This window comes from Ciconia boyciana, chromosome 2 (genome assembly GCF_034638445.1).
Source record: "Ciconia boyciana chromosome 2, ASM3463844v1, whole genome shotgun sequence".
Lineage (NCBI taxonomy): Eukaryota > Metazoa > Chordata > Aves > Ciconiiformes > Ciconiidae > Ciconia > Ciconia boyciana.
This window is the reverse complement of record NC_132935.1, coordinates 109854224-109880703: the sequence shown is the minus strand read 5'-3', so window position 1 is coordinate 109880703 and position 26480 is coordinate 109854224. Positions and strand designations below refer to the sequence as shown.

Genomic DNA, 26480 nt, shown 5'->3' with positions numbered 1-26480 from the left:
TCTTTCAAACATTTACCACCACATGTGCTATAGTTTCATCTCTGATTTATTTTTGAAGAAATTTAGAAGAAATCTAGAAGAAATCATACATCTGCACAACTCTGGTACTCTTGGTTTAATCCACCAAGAATCTCTACTCCTCACCCAATCACATCATCATCATTAATGCTTGTCTGGCTTACACCAACTTTGGAAGTGTGACCACTGGGAAATCATTAGATCCGAGATTAGCCAGGTGTAAAAAGAAAAACATCCAATAGCTCCACAGAGAAAAAAAAAAGTATGTTTTGTGAAGTCCCTTGTAAACAGGAGGGTATTAGAATTTTCTGAACAAAGCAATATTTTTCTATTATACATTATTATAATGCTGGCTGGTCATGATGTTAGTACATTTGGTGCATAGCTTATTACATTAAAGTAATGAAATCATAGCTGAAAAGGTGATTTAATAGCACGTAAAGGAGCCAAATCCTGCATAGCTCAAGTGATAGCCTATCAAGCAGCAGTGTTACAAATTATTTTTTTCTTTTTGTAGCTGAATGACATACAGAAATAAAACAGAAGATTCTTCAAAACCAACGGAAATAAAATATACTCCAATTACTGACAATTTTATGCTTTTGCTAATTTTGTTTCCTGAACAGCTAGAGTAGTTGAAACTATGATTTATGAGTTTTTAGACTTGTCCACGTTAATTTTTCCATAAGAGATCATAAAGCTTAATTCCTTTAAATTAGGAATAAAATACTACTTTACCACAGCAGCAGCAGAAAACTAAACAAAAAAGCTAAAAGTGAAGGACACACAGACCAGCTCTGAAGGTTTAAGATATTAATAGAAACATAACTTCTCTTTAAAAACCAAGCAAAATGGTATAGTTTGTATCTCAAAAATCCCCCTAGGGAACAGTTCCCTCAATCAGATAGCACATAATAGCAAATGAAGAGGAAAAAAATTTTTCACTGAGATGATAATTTTGAGGTTTTTTACGTGTATTAGAGCACTCCATTCAGTCTTCCTAAAAAGAAATGTTCAGTGCCAACCTCCCTTTCTAACACTGTTGTCGTCTTTTGTGGCAGATCTTCCAGATACCCTTTCATTTGTGGAAATTAATTATTTTAGGTTTTCTTTTTCCATTCTTTTTAAAAGAGAAATGTAATATTCCTTAAACAATCAATTTAGTCAGGCATGCCTGGCTTTTTTTTTTTTAATACTATAAAATAAAATAGCATATTGAAAAATAGCATCACACATTTATGTTCCTTAGACCACATCTACCTACCAATAACTTTCAGCATCTTTTCATCCACCTGTGGGTCTACAAGGGTGTAGAAAACTTCACTCCTCTGCATCTTCACCTGCTACGGCCACACCAATGCCGCAAAACCCCAATAAAACTAATACATACCCATTTTTCAACCCAACATTACCATATGGTTTAAAGTTAGTCCCCCAGCCATAACATACCATAGCTACACCGTGTAGCTTTGGAGAAGGAGGAAAAAAACCCCTCTAGTTTTATAGGGCACTCATTATAGCAGATTGGAGACCTAATTTAATTTAATATTGAAAAAAAACTTGAAAATCAAATTTTTGGCACAGAAAGACCTACAGAGACCTGTCTGTTAGTAAAAACTTTCTAGGAAGATTATATAGAACAAAGCAGAGCAAATTGGGTATAATGCTTTCACAGCGATGGAATTTTGAATCCTCTGTGAAAAGCAATCTATGAAGCATTACAACTCCTCTTGTGAATCCAACAAAGAAAAGAAAAGTGAACAAGTTAGCTAAAAGACATAATTCAGGCACAGCAAACAAGTGGAATATTGTTGCTATTTTGCAAATATCATTATTTCAAATATTGTGTATAAAAGAGCGACAGGATTCAATCTTAAAGTCAAAAAGATTTCTCTAAATCTTAAGAAAATACAATCAGTAAAGTAGCTTTGAAATAGCATGTAGCATTAACACCTTAACCCTTTAACAAAAAACTATTTTCAAACTAATTTCTCTATGCATCTATTTTGGCCAAGTTCAGAAAACTTCTGAAATTCTCAGTGTATGTATTTTTTAAATAGAAAAATAACATGAATGTAAAGCCATAAGATCATTCAACATTTTCATGGAGGGGGGTGTATGTGTCTATAAACCAGGTGCGGAAATACGTATTTAACTCCCTAAGTTACCTGAAATGTAGACTAAAAGAGAGAATCCCTCACTGACTTTTACCAAATCTGTGTGTTCCTCATACTCCTTTAAAAGAAAGCAGTCTTTCTACCCAGATAAGAAAAAACCTCCATAACAAAAGCAGACTTTAAACAGAAATGAACAATGCTCTAAAAATAGCCAAAGGCCAAATATTGTTGGACTAGTTCGATGGCACAGGGACCTAAGGAGTTAATGGGATCCTTCATACCATTAACCCTCTTCAATGAGCCCGACAAACCTTGTTGGAGAGCAAAAAGTTAAGTTCCAGATAAACTCTGTTTGGTAGCTTTTTTAGAAGACAGATGTCTTCCCAGTGGAAACACAATGGAATATTACAGGCTGACAAAGAAGATAGATTTCCGCAGTCCCTCCCAGCAGGAAGCACTCTTCTCCCCTTGCTTGACTAAGTGACTTCCCCATAACAATACTTCTCTTGAACACAAGATAACTGTTAATTTTTTGATATGAGGAGACACTGAAGAGCAGCAAGCAGTCAGAGTACTAACTTGTTTTCCAAGCCAGGAGTAACAAACAAGCCTCACAGTTCTTCTGGTTGCTGCAGATACAACACGCAGTTTCGCTCTAACAAAATGACCTCGCATGGTGGGGAAAAAAACCACCCCTCTGCCCTGCCCTTCCCCTCTGAGAAAATATGCAGACAGGCACTGCCTGCAGCTGACAGCTTCCTCGGGACAGAAGTCATGCTGGATCTTCCATTTTGCTCTAATAATCAGAAGGAAAAAGGCAAGCGGTTTCTCTAATAAGACAGCTTAAAACGTATATTCTGTAATAGCTTTAACTTAATTACAGAATAACTCAGCATTTTACAAGGAAAACCAATGATGCTTAACCGCATTAATGAGGAGACAGAACTCCCTGTCTTTCTGGTCATGCTGTTACAGTACTTGCACTGTCAGACACAAACTGAAAGAGCAGCAGTTACCTAACAGGCAAATGACAACTAAAACCAAGGAAAAGCTTTAAACAATATAAATACAGTGGAAATTCTTCCTGTTTAAGAAGCCTACAGGTTTGCTTCTACAATGATTCGAGTCTACTGAGCAATATATGGCAAAATTTAAATGTGAAATTCTTTCAGGCAGTTCAAGATTATTCCTTTTCTCTGTTTTACACAGATACAGCGTAACCCTCTGTATAAGCAAAATGAAATTTTACAGGCAATATTTTGGTGAAAACATGCATGCAAACTTACAGATTTATATGACATTCGAATAGTTATTTTCTGTATTGTAGAAGTCTTCAAATAGTCCTTCAAAGGAAAGACTGGCTTAGCAAACTGCAACATTACTTACGCTTGCAAATGAAGCACAACCCCGTTATATATATTATTTGTGAGGCCATAGCATAAGAATGATTTTTATAAGTATGTTTACAGTCCAATGATATGATTGGCATCTTTAAAAAGAAAAAAAAGAAATCTAGTTTAAAGATAGTAAGTGGCATGATAAACAGAAGCATGCTAGCAAGTAGATGCAATTTTAAGAGTAAGATTTCCAGCTCTCTTGATTCCTCTTTCTGCATTTTTTAATTATCCACTGATAATTATAAAATGCTTCCAATATAGTGTTATAACAGTTGAGTTTGTCAGTGACTCCTCTAGACATTTGCAATTACATTCTAATACTGTTAACTTTTCTGCTTAAAAATCCACTTACTTTTCAAATTTCAGTTAAAGCTGCAGAGATCAAAGAATAAAGACACACTTAGAGTAACTCACCAATATATACTGAAGCTTTATCATAAAGATTGCTATAAAGGAAGGAATCACTTAAGAGCTTGGACAGTCTTTCACTTCAATCAAATCTACTTTTCATGAAACAAAGCTACTCAAAGGAAACCAATCATGGGCTATAACTACATTTTTCAAGTATAGCTATTCTTTGCACAGTTTGCTCTTCAAAATAAAACAGAGACAAGAAGTACCAAAGGGTGAGATTTGCCTTACTAGGTATAGACATTCAAAGTTGGTGAAATAAACTATCTCTCCAAACTACTTTTCTCTGAGGAGATGTGGGGATAAAATGACTGGTTCAGATATATATAAATTTGGAGAGATCAATTTTACCAGGAATGAGAGACACACACAAAGATAAAAAGTTGAGAATCAACCTTAACAGTATATTTGAAACAAAAGTATCAACTATCAAAAGAAATAATGTCCTTACTACTTAAAGAATATGGTTAAGTGTTGATGGGATGCACTGCAGTTGCCTAAAGCAACTCTAATGAACCTTTGAAGGTGGTTACTAATCAGATCCTTACCTAATCAGACAAAGATTACAGCTGAAGGACTCTTTTTTAGGATATGCCTTTACCTTTAGAATCCTAAGTATTCTGGTTACAGTACTTTTAGTTTCTCCAGCAGTAAATACTTGGTATACAATACATTACTAATCACATAAACTGTGAATAAGGATGGAGTAACACCTGTCTAACAAACTGTTGTGAGAAACACACATACTTGGAACTTTGTCACATTTGGACAATTTTCAAGAGTGACTGAAAAAGGCACATCCTTGATAGATAATGCAACCTGTCACCTGAGATCCAGCACTCCAAAATCAAGGGTTACCAAGCCACAAACAGTTTTTTCAATACTGGAAAACTAGTGTGTTCAATCCCATCCCCCCGCCCCTGCTTAAATGGCTGAATCTTTTTTACTTAATTTTTCTAAAAGCAATGAAGTGTGAAGCACAGAGCAAGTCTGAGAATATTTTAGCTCTAGCAGTTTACGTCTGGAAAAGTTAAAGCCAGTAAAATGGAGTTATGCAAGGAGGTGATGTCAGGCAACTTAATGCTACTGATCCCACCTATTAAAATGTTAACCTGAAGACCATTTCTGCAAAGACAAACGCTTTCCATCACAACAATTCATCACTTGCCAAAGTCTCCATTCTGCCCAGTTTGCTTTTTAGCCTTTTTAAGCTAAGTAAGTCCAGGAGGACTTGGAATGTAACAGGCTTGTAGGCACTACACAGCAGTGTGATTTCTAGTTGGTACAACAGCAAAAAGTTCAGGTTGGACAAGTATTTTAGATATTTGCTCCACATGAAAAAAATCTTTACCAGGCTGCAGTGTAATAATTACGCAGTAACTCTTTGCTGCCTACCTCCTCACACCACTAGAATACATTTTTACAAGACAACTGTGTGCACATCAGGAGTTAGTTTTATATCCATAAGTATTTCATTACAACCCTAAATAAAGGTAATTAGGAATATTCTGAGAATATATTCTCAGAATATAACATATTACTCAGAAACTGTGTGAGTAAGTGGGGTGAAGAGGGGGATAGATACAGTATAGGTACTTCAATATCATGTTTTCTTTATGAGAAAATATATATAAACTCAAAAATTTTCTGTGTTAAGAAAAAAACCCATAGTATCAAACACTTATTTCCTGTGTGTTTTTTATTTTATTGTTGAATTTAAGGATCTATCAATTCCTTCTGCTTTTTTTGTTTGTTTGTTTGTTTCCATTTATTCAACCCTCTGGAACCAGGATCTACAATTTTCTAGCTGGCAATCAGTGAAAATGAGTTGTTGCTTCAACATAGTACAGAGGGTAGAGCATTTGGGACTAGAAATATTAAAAAACCCCACCACCAAAAGACACTCCACTCCCCCCCCCAAAAAAAAAAAAAAAGAAAAATCACCTTTGGAGGAAACAAATTCATTTATTTAAAATGGCTTCAAAAAGCTGTTATTGCCCCAGTATTGATTTTGTCATGTAGAAATTTTGGATAACATGAGAGCTTTCAAGTAAAAACATTCCTAAATGGAAACTTCTCTTTAATGTTTACAGTGGACACTCAATTCAATAACGATCGTTAAGTACAGAAGCAAATTTATGCTTTGCATGCCTAAAGCCCTCTTTCTTCTTAGAGTCTTCATCAAAATCACTTCCAAACAGAAGTGACATTAAAATTCCGCAGAACAGCTGGCTCATGTGAAAACAGCAAGATGTGCTGCCAACAGGAGTGCTTGTCTCTAGAAGCTGATCCTGGATTTCAGTCTGGAGTGTTTCACCATTGCTTCTGGAAAGAAAAACTAACTGAAGCTGCAGTAATTTTTTTAATTGCTTATGTGTACTACATACAAAGAGTCTGTTTACTTCCAAACTGTTAGAAATGCAAAGAAATTCAGTCATTTAAACATAGTCTTGTTGTAACTATGAGAACTATCGTTGTATCAGGAAAAATTTGTACCACCAGAAAACAACAACAAAAAAATTCCACTTTGGAAGTTGAATTCAATCAACACTTTTTGGGAAAAGGAAGTTGATGGACGTTTCAATTCTTAATGCTTCAAAATACCCCTCCTGAATAGCTGCTTAAACTCGTCACAAGAGTACTGTACAGAGTTGAAACATGCTAGCTAGTTCAGGTGTTTTATTACCCCTATCAGTTAAGTTTTAAACCCAAGAAAAAAGTACTTGTGGTAACCTTGCAAAATTTTTAATCAGAATTTTCTGTTGTATCAAAAAAATATTAATCACATTCTCTTATTACCTGAAGCATGTTTTCTCCTCTCAGATGTTGAATTTAGAATGTTGAATTAGACTGAATTTATAAGAAATAAGACTAATCACGGCAATAATTACAGAGACAGATTTGGGCTGTTCTCGTGAAACAAACTCAAACTTTTCCCAACAGCTTGAAACTTCAGAAATTTAACCATCTATAAAATTGGAACTGTCACATCATCTATATCGAGCTTCCTTTACTTGCACCACCTTAAGAACAGGAATTTCCAGGGAAGTACCTTCAAGCTGACAAATGCTATCACTGCAAATTCTTAAAGCAAATCAGCTTTTCCCACAACTGGGAGAGGAGGTGGTTGCCTGTGAGGGATCTTTAATTTTGTAGAGTTTAGGTCTGTTTTTTCCCCTACTCAGTGGTTATTCATTGTCTTCAAAGGCTGAGTGGGTTTCCTCCTTTAGCGAGGAGACCTACTGGATCTCACTAAAATAGAGTGAGATGCTCATTAGTGTGTAGTATTCAAGTAGGAAAACTGCATTTATTTACCAAACTACATCAAAGAACAATAATGAGCTGCTGCTCCTATCAAACATATTTTGTTTGACTGTGGATTCATTATCTCATTGCCAATATCAATAAATAGGCTGTATTTGCTTTCTGAAATTTTCCAGCAATCTTAATTCTATGCAGAGATCTTAAACCACCCAAACAAGCTGCAAGATTCAACCTAAATCACCAATGCTTAACTGAAATGCTGCCTCTGCAATACAAAGATAGACATAACAAGTTTTGAGGGAACACAGTCTTTGAGACTTTTTCCTCTGTAATCCCACAGCCATTGACATGGCAGGCCTACAGCCAAAACCACAGTGCACTTTTAGAAATGGGCTTATACTACAGTTTGGGCCAATTGCAATAATTAACTCCAGTTCTTATAGAGGGAGATCCAAATGGGAAACTTACAAGAGGACCTCAGTATTATGCATGACTAAACTCTACTGCTCCAGAAACTTAAGTAGTTCAGAATAACCACACACCACAGAGATTCAGATTAAACATCTGAAGAAATTACTTGGGAAAAGATATATCAATGAGAGCAAAATAAACTTAAATTTTTCTTCAGACAAACAAAATTTTCCAATTACCTACAATGGTGAGTAATTGTTTACTTTAGGGTTTTGTTCCCTCCAGAATTAAGCATAATGTTTTCTTGAACATCCAAGTGCTGACCAAATACAGAAATATCAATCCCCTTTTCATTTTGCAGTTAGCCATACTGAGTGACCCTTTAAATAAAATCTACTTCAAGGGAAAGGAGCTAATTAGTGAATGTGACACCCATCTACAAGAAGGGCCGGAAGGAGGATCCAGGAAACAACAGGCCTGTCAGTCTGACCTTGGTCCCAGGGATGGTTATGGAGCAGATCATCTTGAGTGCCATCACATGGCATGTACAGCACAACCAGGTGATCAGGCCCAGTCAGCATGGGTTTATGAAAGGCAGGTCCTGCTTGACTAACCTGATCTCCTTCTATGACAAGGTGACCCGCTTAGTGGATGAGGGAAAGGCTGTGGGCATTGTCTACCTAGACTTTAGTAAAGCCTTTGACACTGTTTCCCACAACATTCTCCTGGAGAAACTGGCTGCTCATGGCTTGGACAGGTGTACTCTTGGCTGGGTAAAGAACTGGCTGGATGGCCAGCCCCAAAGAGTGGTGGTGAATGGAGTTTACTCCAGTCGGCGGCCAGTCACAAGTGGTGTTCCCCAGGGCTCAGTGTTGGGGCCAGTCCTGTTTAATGCCCTCATCCAGGTCATTGATAAAGATATTGAGTGCACCCTCAGTAAGTTTGCAGATGACACCAAGTTGGGCGGGAATGTTGATCTGCTTGAGGAGAGGAAGGCTCTGCAGAGGGATCTGGACCAGCTGGATCAATCCGCTGGGGCCAATTGTATGAGGTTCAACAAGGCTAAGTGCTGGGTCCTGCACTTGGGCCACAACAACCCCATGCAACGCTACAGGCTTGGGGAAGAGTGGCTGGAAAGCTGCCCAGCAGAGAAGGACCTGGGGGTCCTGGTTGACAGCCAGCTGAATATGAGCCAGCAGTGTGCCCAGGTGTCCAAGAAAGCCAATGGCATCCTGGCTTGTATCAGAAATAGTGTGGCCAACAGGACTAGGGAAGTGATCGTGCCCCTGTACTTGCCACTGGTGAGGACACACCTCGAATACTGTGTTCAGTTTTGGGCCCCTCACTACAAGAGAGACATTGAGGTGCTGGAGCATGTCCAAAGAAGGGCATCGAAGCTGGTGAAGGGTCTAGAGCACAATTCTTATGAGGAGTAGCTGAGGGAACTGGGGTTGTTTAGCCTGGAGAAAAGGAGGCTGAGGGGAGACCTTATTGCTCTCTACAACTACCTGAAAGGAGGTTGTAGAGAGGTGGGGGTCAGTCTCTTCTCCCACGTAACTAGTGATAGGACGAGAGGAAATGGCCTCAAGTTGCACCAGGGGAGGTTTAGACTGGATATTAGGAAATTTTACTTCACTGAAAGGGTTATCAAGCATTGGAACAGGCTGCCCAGGGAGGTGGTTGAGTCGCCATCCCTGGAGGTATTTAAAAGATGTTTTGATGAGGTGCTTAGGGACATGGTGTAGTGGTGGACTTGCTAGTGTTAGGTTTACGGTCAGACTTGACGATCTTAAAGGTCTTTTCCAACCTATACGATTCTGTGGTTCTGTGTAATGAAAGATTTAATTCGTAAAATTAACTTCACACAATGTGTTCCCTCTAGGGTGACCTTACAGAGAGGCTCTTCACCAGACAGACTGCTTGATGATTAAGTGAGCTATGCTGAAGCAGCAAGTGATCCAGGAGGCAGGAAAGGATGACTTTAAACCACCAATGTTTTTAAATTTAGATCTTCAGCTTTTCTATGTTGTAAAGATCAAATCAACAGTATACTCACATCACTTAGATAGGAATTCTAGAAGATTATACAGTGTAACAACACTAAGACTTTACTCATGAAACAATGCAATGAGTTGCTTGGATAAGAAAAGAGGACCACCATTCTTTGGCAAAATGCTTGAATTTCTACAACTATTTTATCAGCCATATTTGAGATGTCCTGTTGGCTATTAAGGGTACTTTCAACAAGACTTTGATCACATACCAGTTAGTTCCTTAATACGTTTTGAATAGATTGTCACTGAAATTGGTTTTGAAAAAAATTCAGATGACTATGAATAACAAATGCAAGGCTGGCAGCCTGGGAAGCACTGAGCTGTAAAAACCTAGGTTCCAAGATTCTCAAAGCTGAGTGTTGCAACACTGGGAACTGGCAGAAAGTTATAGTGACAGTGAATATACTGTTTCAATTAGGATTAAGGTGTCATCAACAGAATTTTGCACAGGAGTTTGCAGCAGTCTTTTCTGGCAGCAAGAAAGAAACCAAAACTAATTTCTGTCTTCTAGCAGAGTGGTTGTTGAAATGAAATGCTATTATATTTGAAAGAAAAGAAAACACTTAAAAGAATCAAAGACATTCTTAAGGTAGTATATGGACTAACACTGTTCATTTTAGAAGTCTAGTAAATGGGTACAGAAAAGACAGTTGAGAGATTTCTGAGATTCTGAGCGAACTCAGTTTTCCTTGATTTAGAACGGGCTTGCTAGTTCATTAGATAGCTGAAGTTTTACCTCACATTGTGAATCATCCTACATAGCTGTACTTTAAATTAAACCACTATTCTCATTCCTTAAGACAACAAAGAATAGACAGATTAACAAAACCTGTTTTGGAAGAACTCAAAGGACAGCTTTAATATGCAGACTTTTTCTGATCAGACAGCCAAAAATGAGTACAATAATTTGCTTTAGTTCAACTAGAGTTCAAAGATGTATTCTATGTAGAGTTTCAAAGACTGGAGGCTCCCTGAAAGACTTCAGATCAATACCACTCTGTAGCAAAGTAACTTAAAATGCTTTTCTTGAATTTAGTAAGAAATACGTATCAGAAACTCAAGATTTGAATGTACAAAAGCAGAAGGCATTTCAGATGTTTTGAAAATAAGCTGAAGTCCAAGAGTAAAGTACCATTTCATATATATGTTTTAAAACTTACCCATTTGTTCTTAAAAAATTATGATTTCTCCATCAGTCAAAAATACAATCTACTTGGGATTGATGCAGAAATTACCACTAAGATATTTTGCTAAAGAAAACATTTCAATGTTTGAAATGTTTGAAACATCCTTTTGTAAAGGATGACAAATTCTGCAAGTAAAATTTAGTTGCTAATAGATTAGATATCACTTCTAGTTACTAGATTTCTTCTCACTAGTTATTCAGAAGAGAATACTTCCTTCTTAAGCTGAAAAACATGTCTTAACACAAGTATTGAAATTTCCATTCCAAAGTAAAAAATTCTCAGCAGAGCAACCATTAGTCCTTACCTCAGGTTTACACAAGCTGAAATTACCAAGACTGGAACTAAACACTGTAAAAATCCTGGCCTTAGCACTGTGAATGGAAAGTATTCAGAAAGAAGTTTATTAAAAAAAAAGTGTGCACTGGGAACCAAAACCTATGAAAATCAAATTAAAAATCCATACAGGTCTTCAGTGAATACATTATCAAACCTGTCTGATGTACATGAAGTCTAAATAAAGTTAACTGCTTAACAATAGATACAGACAGAAGCATGGTTTATGAGCTTCAAATAACCACCATACTTTTTAGCGGTAACCTTTCATGACTAAAATAATCCACTCAAACACTTAATTGCATCACTGCATCAATCCATTTCATGTTTGCAACCTTCTTCCTTCATTCCTGCTCACACCCTCAGGGGAAGGCCTCTTATGTTGGTGGCCAACCTGTGCAAAAACCAGAACAAAAAACCAACCCACCTTATCACACCAGAAAACTGCCCTTTACCAAACATCAAGTTGCAAAAGCCCATGGACGTGCTGTGAACTGTGCTTTGGCAGCAGAGCGATGCAAAACCAGCAAGCTGTCTCCATTCCCCTGTGCTCCAGGGAGGCCTCATGTGCAAGACCTGGAAGCTTTCAGTAGTCCCAACACCCAAACAGTCTTCCCACGAAGAAGCAGCTGCCACTCCTTTACTTCTCTGCAACTTCCTGCAGTATAACAAGCCCTTAAGCTTATTAGAAACTGGAGACCTCTGAGGAAGACTCTCCATATCATAGTGACTATTAACATCAAATAGAATACTGCTACAACAGTTCCATTTCCTACTTAAAAGTTATTACAAATTACAACATATTGATTCTATGAAAACTAATATTATGGCATAGGTAAATGAACTGCATTATTTTTTACTTCAGTGCCACTGCTGGGCTCATTTCCCATGGTTTAAGTATTCTCTGCTTGGACCATAATTCCTCAGGCACAAGTGAGGCACATAAAGAGATACTGCTACCAGGGTGAAGGATAGCACGAGCTATCCTTCAAAAATCTGAAGGTTCCCATCACGTCCTTTCCCTCAAGAATTAGAATCTGATTGCAAACCCTGCACTAGAACATATGAACACAGAAATGGAAGGGTTCATCTGGACTATCTGTTCAGCATCTCACATGAACATAAGTACTCGGAAACTAAATTAGTACTATGTGATTTTTTTTTTTTTGCTAACTCCCACTAACCACAAAATACTTCCAATATCTTAAGAGAAGTTTTAGGTGTATTATAGAAGACCACATGCCACAGATATGCAGCATGCCACTGAAAGACAGTGATAGAGATGGCACATCTCAAATTCCTGTTTTGTTGCCCCAATTCCTTTAACATTTCAACTTATTAAATGAAATGCACCCAATTTCCTAGCTTCAGTAATACAACTGAAGCATTTCATTAACTATTTTCAAAATCTGCTCTGCATCAGAAAACAGGCAAGTCAATAGACACATAGCACACTTGTTTTTGCTGTACAGGGCTTCACATCTTCACTAGAAGTTTCCAGAATCTACAAACTGAAGGAGGCTAAACCCCAACCTTTGACATATTGCTCAGCTAATTTTCTCAATAGCATTATTTGTCTCATGTGCCTGTCCATCCTTCTACCAAATATATTATTCTGAGACTGCCGCAGCCTTTCATCTGATTTTTCCTCTTCCTACAAAGACCAGTATTAAAGCATACTAACATGGAATATATTTGTTCAATACATATTATGGCAACTACTTCACAATATGCAAGTTTAAGATAAGGGAAAATATGAGAACTGCAGACGTGTTCACTATCACTCAAGTCTCAGTGAAGACAGCAGAGTGAAATCAAAATGCACTTGAAAAATAAAGTAAATTTTGCACCAACAACTTAAAGCTTGAAATATCTCAACTAATCAGACACCTCTTGTTGCTAGGTATATACTGTGCTATGGAAGCTAAACATTCAGTTTTCTCTTACAAACAAATTCTATTTGTACCAGTCTCAAAAGCTTTTTCATATTATGTATCATTAATCATTACTAACACATTAAAAACACCTGTGCACTTTCACAGTTTATAACTCCTTATTCATAACTTACAGCAATACATTTCATGTAGGTGAAACATGTCACAGATGAAGTGGAATTTCATTCTAAGTAGAAAGTTTTAGTAGAACTGTGAGGGGGCTCAAGTCCAGCTCCTGCTGAAGTCAGGCTCCTCTTTGCTTCAACAAAAGCTGGATTAGAGCTCTAAACAGCAATTCTTTTATTTTAAAAAATTAGATAAGAAGCAGCTCAGAAAAATACTATCTACACAAAGATCAAGACTTTTAGAATAAAAACATGTTCACCTTCTTTAGATTTTCTAAAGGAAAGTAAGCTGCAAATGTATTATTGTTATGCAGGTCATAATCACAAGAGGCTGATCAAATGTGAATAGTATAAACAACTATGGTTTTTTAATTTACTAATTTCTATTTCATGTTTTTACACAGTATGAAACTCACATTCATTGTTTGGTCTATGCAGTACCCTTTTAACATGACATGTGAGATAAAGGCAAGCGTTTTATTAAGTTGCATAAGAAGCTAGGATTTTAAAACAACTCTAGGCTGTGAAATTGCAACCTAACTGCCTGGTACCTACCAAAAGTCGCAAATGGATGTAGTAAAGATGCTGCATTTCCCCTCCCCCTCTCAAAAAGTAGCTATTAGATTTCTCAAAGATTTTTTTTTCCTCCATCCATGAGAATTTTAGAAGTGGCACCTATCAGAGAAATGATCAAGGTACGCTGTAGATTTCAAGACTGAAGACTAACATTTCTATCTTGTAAGTGCTATGGTTCCACTGTCAGTAACTACTGGAAAGGTGTAATGGAGCAATGGGGCATTGCTTACCAGGAACCTACAGTCTCTGCAGGCTTCATCTCTGCTAGGAATGAGCTGAGCCAGAACAAGAGTGTACTGGATCATATTTGGACTGCCTTTCTCTTGTTCATCTTTTGTTTTCCAGAAACATTAATAACTAAAATATGGAGATCAGGGTGATCATAACAAGTTGTGAAACAATGATTTAAACAGCTGGTCCAGGGTGGATTTACGTAATGAATAGTTGGGACTAGCCTTTAGAATACAAAGCCTCTGTTTTCTTAATGTGGCAAGAGGTGATGGTGTTCATGGTAACAAATAACTTGCCAACTTCAGGCTATATGACAGAGCAGAAATAATTTAAAATTATTAAATACATTTTCCACCTCATTATGCTTCTAACACCCCAAAGACTCCAATTTTCAGACCAGAAACTTCAAATCTTGTTGGGACATATATGCTTGTGTAGCACTTAGCTTTTAGAAATATGGCCCCCAGAAACTATAGCTAGTATTTGTGTTGGAGTGGACTAAGGTCCTGGAGATTTTAATCCTGATGTTTAACAACTGTTCTTACATCACACCTCTGGTACGGTATCTCTTTAGCACATACAACACTGACTGACCAAGAAAACGTCAATTTAAAACTTCAAACTTAAAATGGAATTAGGATGACAGGCAGAGGCTCCTTTCTATCAAGCAGAATTTCCTGCCTAGTGGACACTGGGTCAACATCTGAAACAGCACTTTGTGAGTATGTTTTCCAGCACTCCATTCAGGTTCAATCCTGGATGCAATTTAGCAAACTGACAGGGAAACTCTTAAAAGGTAGAAAGGTCAAAAATAGAAAGTTACTTAAGCAGCCCTCTCAAAGACTTTATTCTAGCAACAACACTACTATTCAAGCAACAGCACTACATGGCTTCTGAGTGCAGAAGTATTGCCAAGCTTACTTATGAACTTTCCTATATAGAGCAGAAGTTAATTACAAACGTACTTGCTCTATCTTTGTAAACCATACATGTGGAATACTATTTAGCAATAACCCTAAGCAATATTCCTTAATACGATTCTTTTTGCCTTTTGTTTTTCAGAATTTGGTGCATTTTCTACACAACAAAACATCACAGTATTAGAATGAATTAACAGTGACATGCCACCACCATGGCTTGCTGCTTCAAATGATATCTAAAAACATTCATCACTGGCTTGCCTTTCCTCTTCCAAACTTCATTTAGGAGGGAATTTTTCTTCTAGCTATGTGAGACAGATTAAATTCTTATACCTTTTAGACTGACATTTTTCTGAAGATGCTCAATGATTAGACATATCCACGATAAACTAAAAGGCCTGTGCAAGCTTCCCATGTAGCTTTCTCCAATGAACTCCTCACACACAGCAACCTTGCTAGCCCAATCAAAATCTCCTCATGAATATTTATATGTCACATTCTGTGGTGGTTTTCACAATTTCTCTCATACATTCTTTGCGCACTAGAACAAAGCTCACAAAAGTTAATGTAAGTAAGTTGCTTAAATTCTACTACTTATCCTCCATTAAGGAAAAACTATTAGAGCTTAAATTCTTATAGGTGAAAACAGAGTCTGGTTATGAGAGCAGAAAGAAACTATAATGCACAACTGAGTCATGTTTGCACTTCTAGCACTTTGTGGTACAGGATCATGATCCCAGCAATTCTAAATTAAAACTACTGTAATCTTCATCTTATGTTGTTCTCTATATATTGTTAGGCTTAGAAACTATTAAGGGGCTGCAGATTGAGAACCATTCCTTAACATATTTAAAATATGCACTTATTTTATCAAGTTCTAGTTTACTAGCAAATTGGTTGATAGTCATCATTCAACAGCCAATGGTGGGACACTAAAATCATTTTTGCAGAAGAAACTAGCAAGTTTAAATTTGAGAGACTAAAGCAGAAAACCATCTCAAGAACCTAATTTTTATGAATTTTCCATATAAAAATGTCTCAAAAATTCAGGATGAAGAAACCATAGCTTCCAAAACCATGCTTTATTTTACTTAAAGTAACACTGCAGAGGACATTGTCCTATATCTGATTGAGGATCAAGACTACTTTAAAATAAGTACAGCTCAGTGGTCTTCAATTCTTTCAAAACAGGCAATATCCTGGTTCTCAACAGAGATTTACTATGACCATTGTATTAAATCATTCCCAAAACATTGCAGAGGTAAGCATGACAATTTCACAGAGTTATAAAAAAAAAAGTTACTTACTTACAGAGGTTAACAACAACGTAAAGACTGCATTGCCAAAAAGCATGCCGAATAGTGCACGAACACAATGAAACGTCATTAACGCTTCTTTTTACATTTGAAAAACTCATACCTGGGTACACTGCCTGTTAAACTTCGTTCACTTGACGATGATGACGACGATGACCCAGGTCTCTGATCTGTTTTCATTCCTAGAGTCTCTGTTGCACTAATCTGAGCTTTTTCACCTTCCTCTTCTGGCTTTTTTTTTTCACTATCACTTTCATCACTGCCTTCTCCTAAGATGTCATCCACCTGCCAAAGAGTGGAGAGTCAGTGTATCAGCTAACAGACTATTCTATATCAATCTTTCATAATTATTGGATCGCTCTTAAATAATCATTAAGAATATGCGTCAACTTTCCTTGACCTTCTCCTTGAAAGTTCAAATTAAACCCCGATGTCTTCAACACAGTTTCTGTAACAGCTCTAGCAACATTCTATTCAAATTAAATATATTTAGTCTATGTTTAACTTACGATAGATATACATATACTGACATACATGATACAGTCACATTTGAAGATGTTTGCACTTTATAACATGAATAGCTGTAAACAAGAAACTGTATTACGAAGAAGTGCTGTCTTATGAAATTAAAGGGATAGATGTTTTATACTATTGTAACATATAAAAACATATAGTTTATACTATACATATTTTATACTGTTATAAACATATAGAATCACCTGGGCAAGGCATATTAAAATCTCTAGCTAGTAAGTATTCTTGTATTTACAGGTATTCCTTTATAGATATATAACTTTAAAGAAGTATATTTCTAAATAATACAGTATGAACGGAACAGAACGTACAGAACCCCATTCTAAGCAGGTTGTCTGCTTATGCTAATTAATAAAGGCAAATCTATCAAAGCGTTTACACATTTCATTAAATAATTGTTTGGCCTGTGCTTCTGAAGAGTTAGCATGGGATTTGATACTCCTCTAAGAACATGTTCATTTGCTCTGACAGGTCTGGAACCACTGAGACCATCACTAAAAGCAAATCATACTCATGAGCTACCCTGCTGAACTTCAGAAGGTTATATTCTCTTTAAGTCAGCATTCAACCTTCAGAAAGAGATGAAAACATGAGAAAACATAGGTGAAGATCCCACAGTCTCTCTATTTTTGTGAATGGCAGAGGACATGGAAAGAAGCTACATGTGAGTATTTCTCTACTGATATTTAAGAATTTTTCCTAAAAGCAGCTTATCTCAGCATAAGTTAAAATATGCTTCACAACTACTCTCTGTTCTCACTAATTCCACACCTGCTTTATCAAGAAGAAAAACTCTGTGTATGAATATGGACCAAAAGATTTTACACTGCTTATCCACTGATAATCCCAAAAGCTAGAAGAAAGCTGTAAGAAAGTTACTTATATCTGGCCCTTTGTAAATGCACCTCTAATTTCTTTGTTTACCTTGATATGCATGGAAGGAAAGTCAAAGCTGCCCTCTGTTTATCAAACTAAATGCAAAAGATCTACACCTTGCCAGTACTCCACTTGAAATATGGTAGAGGTAAATGAAATACCTTTTGCAGAGAAAGGGAACTCAAGGGAGAGCTTGCAAGCAAGGAGGGAGAGGAAATAGAAAATACAGAAGTTTGGTAACAGTCAAAGACCTACTCCATTTCTTTTCTGATGTCGTAACAGAGAGAGAAGAGGTGTGTGACCCAAGATGATGAAGGTGCTCCATAGGGCAATTTCACCAAGCACATAGGTGACTCCCATCACACTCCTTTTGACTTCAGAAAGATGGAGTAGGTGGCATTTGTCTTCAGTCCTCTGCTAAACAGATGGATTTGGGGAATTTATTATCTTTCTACAAGCCTCACTCAGCTATTCCTGTTTGAGGGTAGTAGCAAATAATTTTTCTTCCTTATCTTGTGCTACTTTCCACCGAGGATTCTGCCAATCTATATTGTTGCAAAAGAGAAATTATGTAGAAGGAATAATAATAATGGGGGAAAAAAACGTATAAGTACTTCAAAACATCCTAAAATAATAATTTTGAGGAGACTTGCCAGAGTAAGGGAAAGCAAGGACGTTTTGTTACAAAGTATACTTGTGAATACGATTTCTTTAAATACGTAATTGTTTCAGAGTCCTACAACTCAAGCTTTAAAACTGGATTTAAAAATCCAGGCTATACTGTCCTTGGAAGGAATGACTTCTACACAAAACGAAAAGTAACTTGCAAGCTTCTCAGATCTACAATTTAAGCTGTTTTTCCATTGCCTCTTGTCCTGATAAGTTTTTACTATCTGAAACATTGCTGCCTAACACCCAGCTCTTTCATTGTAAAAGCTGTAAAGAAATCATAATAAAAAAGGAACCACATACCAGCTCAGTGCATCTAAACACAGATGACAGTTTCAGGTAGAAAGTTTAGGAATTGCTGTGTCAAATCAAATTACTTTAGTTCAAAAATGCTTTTCTCATGACCAGAAGTTGTCATATGCATGGAAAATAAGAATCATGGAATGCAATCCAGGGTCAGGGAGACTGAAAAGATAGCTAGAGATAAGCCAACAGTGAATCTGGTAAAAGCGTGGGAAGTACACAGGGTACGTATTTTTCAGCGTGTACAGAATACACAGAAAGTCTCAAGTGTTTAAGTATTACAGTTTGGGATGGGATGGCAGGAACACCATGCCTGTATAGCTTTGTTAGAAGATACTCACTGTAGCCAACATGGCCAGCAATTGACAGTCAAATGGCAGCACAGATCTACAGCTCTAACTCCTCCTTTCCAGCAAGTCTTACATTTAAAATTACATTCCTTCATTCCAAAAGCAATGCTTTTCCAGGAAGTCATATGTTTAAAACTACATTCTCACCACAAAATACATTAAGGTTTTTAAAGGACAAATTTAGGTTGATAGACATTCAGTGTTACAGATGTCTCTCACAAACTTACTTTTATAGTCTTTTAAAATCTACTTTGTGTGAACAGTTTTGACAGACTAGCAGTCTAGTTGTTGCCATGTCTTTTTTTCTTTCATTCTGCACAAAGATGACATTATTCTTTTGAAGTCTGGAATGCCATTTAATATTAGAATTACTAAGTTGGTTGTACACATACATGCCCCATTTCTGTAGAAGGGTGTTTAAAATGCACGTTTAAATCATAGAAATACAGCAAATTTTGAAAATCATTGCATATGAAAACAATTAACGTGGGATGGTCCTTACAAAGCAATTTAACTAGAAGGCTCCCAAAATATGGATTCCTGCCTAACTATTGACTAAATTGCAAATTGTGCTGAAAAATATAAAGATTACCACCTTCTTCTTCCAGAATTCTCAGAAGAAATGGGAAACAAACTATGTTTTCATTGAGGCAGTGAGATTTAAGCCCTTCACTTGAACAAATTAATAGGTTAAAAAAGCATATTTAAGCAGCAACTATCTATCTAGACACATCACTAACTTTAAATAAATAAAAAAGCTTAAAGGTCAGAGGAAACTTTAAATCTGGTTCAGACCAAGACATACTGATGTACCAACTACGACTTCTGCATATAACATTAGATTTTATATAATTAATACAAATGGAACACATAACACTTCAGAAGAAAATGCCAGCTAGTACCAAATCTTACTGATAAGATACAGTGAGGGGATGTTTACTGCTTAAACACTACCATAGCAGCTATCTTGAAAGTACTTAAAAGACTTATAATACAGCAAGAATGATTAACACTGAAAAAGAAAAATGATTCATCCCTTGAAGATGACAAATTGTTCCATTTAGCAAGAGAATGAAAAGTCTGACAATTCTTTTAAACACCTGATTATAAAAGCCAGAAAAAGTCCTCAGCTGACAAAGCTGTTTTATTTCTCATTTAGCAGGAACACAGCATACACTCATGCAGACAAAAGAGAGAGACCAAAGAGCAATGAGATTTTCAGTCTCATATTCTCTGATTATGAGCTGTAAAGTACCTAAAGCTTTGTTAAAAAGAAAGCCAAAACCTTTTGTAGTATTAACAAACCAGGTCAGCTGGAAAATGTTCTTACTCCGGAAGTTGAGTTTACACATTCAAAATTAATCAAGACTCCGAGAAAACACCAAAAAAGAAACTGTCACAAGCAACCTCAATTTGTTAGAAAGAATTTACAGCCAATGTTTTGGGACAGCATTATGGATGTGACAGAGACCTATCATGATGCTTTAAATTTTTTGGAAGAAGCAGTTACATATGCAGTAATGTAAACTACATATTAAAAAAAAAAGGAGCTGTGAATAAACTTTAATTCTTCTTTTTAAACTAGCAAGTATTTAAAAATTCAGTTTTAATAGAACTGAGAAACTAACTACCTTAGACAGCAACAGGACAACACATATAACTACCTAAATGATCTCTCCTAAAAGCGGCAGAATGCTCTGAATCAATTCTTTACTGGAATTACAGAAAATTCTACAAAAATAACAGGTTTGATGGACAGCTGTTCATTTTGTGCTCCAGTTTTAGTTTTACATGGAAGATACACACTTTTTTTTGGCCCAGTCTTTCCCAAAAGACCAATTATACTTATGTTCCAACTGATTGCGTAAGTTAAGGGAAAACCAGAAAAAAACCAAGTATTTACAAAGAGTTCTTTAGGTTTGTTTATACTGCCACAAAAATGACTGTTCATTATTAGCAATGGAAACAATTGAACCAGTATTGACACAGAAAGCACAGATACAAACCAACTGCATTTCAGCATAAAGCCTGTGTCTCCTAAGCATGTATTTGAGATTGTGTGGAATACATTGCAGCTTAGGAAGAACTTGCAGATACTAATATAATCTGCCATCTGAATACGCCAAAAGGTTTCAATATGTACCTTATATTTCCCCCATCGCATATAAATTCATTAAAATAACCCTGAAATGAAAATAAGATGTCCAAGTACACCAGTAATTGCAGGTATCCCCATGTAAAACATGGTATTACCTCAACATACTCTTTACAAATACTTTAAAATGCTGCCATGTTTGGGGCCAGGGACCATGATGCCCTGTTAGTAGTTATTAAATATAAAAGCTAGCAGAACACCAACTCTATCCAATTAGTGGGTAAATTGATGCTCTGCAAACAAATAGCAGACTAAAAGAGGCAAACAGATGTTTCACATGTCAATTCAAATTTCACTAGCTTTATCTGCACTGCATTTCTTTTAGTGTTCTTTCAGTTAGCTGAATAAGTCTCAGAATAAGCCTAAGACTCTCAGTGTTTCTGGTCAGGATGATATACCTACATCATAAACACGATTAATACAGATTTATTTTAATACATCTCTCAAACTGTATGTGTACAATTACTCAAAATGTAATAGGCTGGTAGTCTTGAAGAAATTAATCATGAAATGATTGACATGAAAAAAATAATTATTAATGCACACCACAGCTTTTTTGAATATACTTAATACATTGCTGACATCCTGAAATCCCAGTGTGCTCAAAACTGTTCCTAAGAACCAAAACAGTTCAGTGTTTGAGGCTGGTTTTGCTTGACATTTTCTCTTTTTACCAAAACATATTTTGGGACTGATCTCCTACAAACTTGCATGACTTGTATGAAGATTTATTATTTGTTATTAAAAAAGAAAAGTAAAAAGCTAGTGTTTTGGTCTTACAGGTTACTTCTAAACTACAGGACACAAACTGCTCAAGGCTATAAATACACTACATGTATTTTAAAAATTATCAAGTAAATGTGCATAAAAAGGCCGAGAACATGAAAGACAGTGCTTTTTAATTCTATTCTCAATTATGTCTAAAGTATCTTAAGCCACATCTGCATTCGAAAGCTACATGGGCCCCTTCCAAATGCTGCTAACATCCTAATTGCTTTGTAGTGCATTAGCAATACTGCCAAAAGATGCTCTCTTCCATGTAATTCATTGTTTCTCCAGCAGAAATGGTGGGCATGCTGTTTGTAGAATATGAGAAGTTGCTCTAGAGGACAGAGAGCTTGCTTTCATAAGCTCCCATAATTCTCCATTTGATCCTATAATCTTTACCCCTGCCTCCACTTCCAACATTCTCTACTGCTTTGTCCCAAACTATTGCTTTTTAGTAGATCAGCAGAGTTTTTACATATATTTTACATTAAATCTTAGAAGAATCCACATACTATTTCAGGAACTTTAACACAGCAGTAAAATGAGAAGCCAAAAGAGAGTAGATGGGAAAAGTGACATTAAAAATTACAAATTAAAAAGCACTTCTGAGCCTATGAAATTAACAGTGAACGAAGGTATTAGATTGCAAATCAAATCAGACAGAGTGGTGGTGGCTCCATCTTCCTGGAGTTGTGCACTGAACTTTCTAACCTTCCAGCACAGAGCCATGAAAACAAAACTGTTCTGTCAGGGGCAAAATAAATGGAAATAATATTGTAAAAAGTTTACTAACTCCACATTATTAAGTAGTTAGCAGGAATTAATACAGTACTGACAACTCTAAAGAAGGTGCAGTTATCTTCCCATAACCCAACTTAAAAGAGTCACCCAACAGCGCCCTACCACAGTGCTGAAGCTCTGAAAGATTCGATGCCAGCCAAAAGGTACATACAATTTGGAAGCAATGCCTCTGAACGTGCAAACAAGCCACACACTGTCCCACAGCAATGTGGGTCACTGATAATATTTCACTGGCAAAGTATCACAGTCAAAGACGACAAGAATGAGAACTCTTTAAAGAGTTATGTTCTTCAAAAGGTTCAAGCAAGGCTGCCTAGCTGCTGACACTGGCATGGCATACAATTGCCTGACAAATTATTATTATAGCACATTCACAAATGCTTCTCCTCTCTTTCCTCAAGCTCCTCAAATCATACAAATTATTATTATAGCACATTCACAAATGCTTCTCCTCTCTTTCCTCAAGCTCCTCAAATCATACACTAGGCATTTTGTAAAGCAAAGAAAGGCTTATCCAGAGCAGGAAGGAGAAATGAGATTTGTGCAACTGACTTGGAAAGTTTAACCCCTTGACACACAAAAAAAGCACTTTTACAAAGAAGAGTGAGAGGCTGTGACAGGATTGATAGAGCACCTTCATGAGCACGATGCAGAAAGTCAAGCACAGGGTCATTTAACTTTTGCAGGCAGCCATCTTTAATTTCAAATCCTGCTTGGTTCTATGCTAAAGACCATAACACAGATTTTACCCATATGTAAAAGTTAAGCAAGATCAGGTGTTAGTTAAGCAACTTTATATGTCAGAGTAAGGTTTCTATGATGGCTGCCTATTTGAATGTTGAGTTGTCTTCTACTGAATAAAGCATTAATCTAGTTTTTACTTATACTTTAAAAGGCAACTGATTTGCGTTACATTGCATCCTTGATAGAAGAGGCTGAGTTCAGCAATATACCTATAAAATCTTTTTGATTTCTAGTGAAGCCAAATAGCAAAAAAGCAATATCAACACTGAGGTGTAAAGAAAATGTAGTTGTACTTAAAGACAGAGTTCCACTGAAATTCCAAAAGCAAACAAACCTTTTATAGAAAGAGAAAAAAATACCTGAAGTCAAGTGAATTTATCTTAATGATTACAGACAACCAGTTATTCACACTGTGAAAAAATTCAAAGTAGAATCTGTTTTTAATGGTTTAAGAATGGTTTTATGACAAACTTTCAGAACATCCAATTAGTTTCAAAATATGGGAATTTATTTTCCTTCACAATTTTTACCATCTACTGTATTTAATTATTCTTGTTCTTTGTTCTTATATTCATAAACACACTTTTTTGTTTGTTTCTCTCTACCTTTCAGCAAAAAGACCCCCGCAAAAAGAAATTTTTAAAAATCAGTAGTTTCTTCATTAGCAATTAAGGAATCATTAAAACATTTTACTGCGTTTTTGTAATACAAAAGTATTAATGAAATAATCAAAGACATTACTGCTTTGTTCCTCAGCAGCAGAAGTCCCAGAAGAAATCTTCATTCTCAAAATGTATTATTTGAAATACACTTTGCTTTTCTTAATATCTTATGGTATATTTTTGAGTGGGAGGTGATTGCCTTTTTCTTCTGTGAAGGGGCATTATCCACAGATAGATTTTTTTAGTTTAGGCAGTGAACAGATTTCTGAGTTATACTAGAAGTCAGGCCTTTGCAATGAGAGCAAAACCAAACCTGTAAATTGTGCTTCCTGGCACTTGTGGTCTGGAATTCTGCACATCTAGTATTAGTGATCTGCACATAGAAACATTAGCAGCCTCTGGTAAAGACCTACCAGTTTTAGGATGAAAAGCAATTATGTGAGGAAAAAAAAAGCTTTAACCCTTGGCTCTATGCTGAGCACAGCTGCTACGCTCAAATTTGAAAAACAGCAATTTAAAAATACCATGTGGAAGTTACTTACAGGAGCTCCCACTGACAATCCCTGGAGGCTGCACTGGGACCCTGCTGGGGAATGAACAGTGGCAACAGCAGTCCCAATAGCTGTAATTTGCAACACTGCTGCACAGCATTGGCTATAAAGCCTGCGCACATTTTAATTGTGGCTCTGGACTATACAGTGTGCTCCTAAAAGGCAGATACTGCAAGGGAAGAAAACCAAACGAACCAAACAGGTCGCCTGTATCAGTTTGACCACTTAACTTTTGCAAATGAAAAGGTAAGGTAACTATGACTACAACTGTACAATTCACTACATTTGGGTTTTACTACTGCAGTTAATACTTAGACTAGAAATGAAATAAAATGTCACTTAGATTACATACTGATATTGTTATTAAAACGCAACACTAGTAACAACCCTGTATCCTTGCTTACAATTGAGTGAGGCTCTTAATCCTTCAAAGAATGCCATTAGAAGTTCTGAGTATCTTTGAATTTCCCATCTGGAAAGCAATGCCTAGATTTGAGTAGAAAATTCATAAACGTTCTTGAGATCTTTGGGACAAATACTTCAAACTGCTAAAAGAAACATGAGGTCAAGTCTTTCCTTGGTAATTAGGGTGCCTCGTGTACTGACTTAAGGATTCCAGGCAGTCCCTCTAAAACATTAACATTTTTATCAGCATAATGAAAATTGCTTTCTTCAATTAAATCAGTAACACTTCATGATGTTGGAAAGAAAAATCTCATTCTTAACTACCAATTTGTGAAATATAAAATAAATTTGCATGGACTAAAAGTTACTAATCATAAAATTCATGGTGATTTTTTAATTCAAAGTTTCTAAAGAGAAAACGTCTCAAGGGAGATAACACAATGACTTCTCCAAAGCCTTCCTGAGTCAGTGACATTGCTGCAGCCTGGAAGCTACGGCTTTATCTGATTAAAAAGCCATCCATACCTCTAATCTTCCTTTCCTTTATTCTGTTTTCAAAAGAAATGCTCTGCCAAAAGTTCACTATATAATAATAAGCCTGTAAATGTACATTGTAATTTTTTTTTTATGGTGAAGTCTGAGAATAAAATCAAAATTACCACAATACCTATGGCCAGAATAGTGCTGTTCACCTATCCAGCAGGACAGACTTGATGGGAATCACTAAAAAATAACAACAGCATTTTAACTCTGCCTTGACTGCACATTAGCTTATGATTGGGATGGAGAGGAAGGATAGCCTGAGACTACCAGAGGCAGCAAGGGTGGAGCCCTGTTTCTTTGGTTGCAGCATTTCTAAAACAATGATACCCTAACAGAAATAAGAGCTCCCTGGCTGCTAAATGCAATGATTCTTCAATTTAGACTGCTGAAAACATCCATGTCAAAATTCCAGAAAAGGCTCCAACAACATGAGTTAAAGGCTTCTTACATGAGTAAGAGGACGATCTACAGCTACCCTTCAAAGAAGGAATGTGTTTTTAGTCTGTTACCGACCGTTACTTATGAAAAGTTTTGGCTTTAGGTAAGACAAAAAGCCAGTAGTAGGAAGAGGTCTGTCCTGGGGTTCTTTGCAGGGAAGCAATCCTCCGCTCACACCAGGGGAACGCTGCCCCCTCAATAGCAAACAGCCTTTCAGTTGAGTAATATTCCCCTCTGCTACACTGTATAGCTTAGTTTTGCAACACCATTTCCATGGTTTGCCTAGTATTACTTTATCCAGCCATTAACAGCTAAATACCATTAAAAAAAAATGTAGATGTGGTAAGGCAGAGTCAAGTAAGACCCTTTCCTCCTCTCCAAGCTTAG

At 36.5% G+C, this 26480-nt stretch overlaps 1 protein-coding gene across 8 annotated transcripts in view; it reads right to left on the bottom strand.

Annotated features, from left to right (window-relative positions):
- Positions 1 to 26480, bottom strand: part of CTDP1 (CTD phosphatase subunit 1) — a 128650-nt gene that overhangs the window by 32647 nt on the left and 69523 nt on the right. For 3 of the 8 annotated variants that reach the window (XM_072853487.1, XM_072853488.1, XM_072853485.1), the window contains exon 12: positions 16398 to 16579. The exons of 1 other annotated variant lie outside the window; for it this stretch is intronic. In XM_072853487.1, coding sequence (XP_072709588.1) covers positions 16398 to 16579 — 182 coding nt within the window. Of the gene's footprint in view, positions 1 to 5918; positions 6269 to 11163; positions 11231 to 11619; positions 11851 to 16397; positions 16580 to 26480 lie in introns of those variants that run through there. 4 more of the 8 variants (XM_072853483.1, XM_072853482.1, XM_072853486.1 and 1 more) reach the window with 4 other exon arrangements.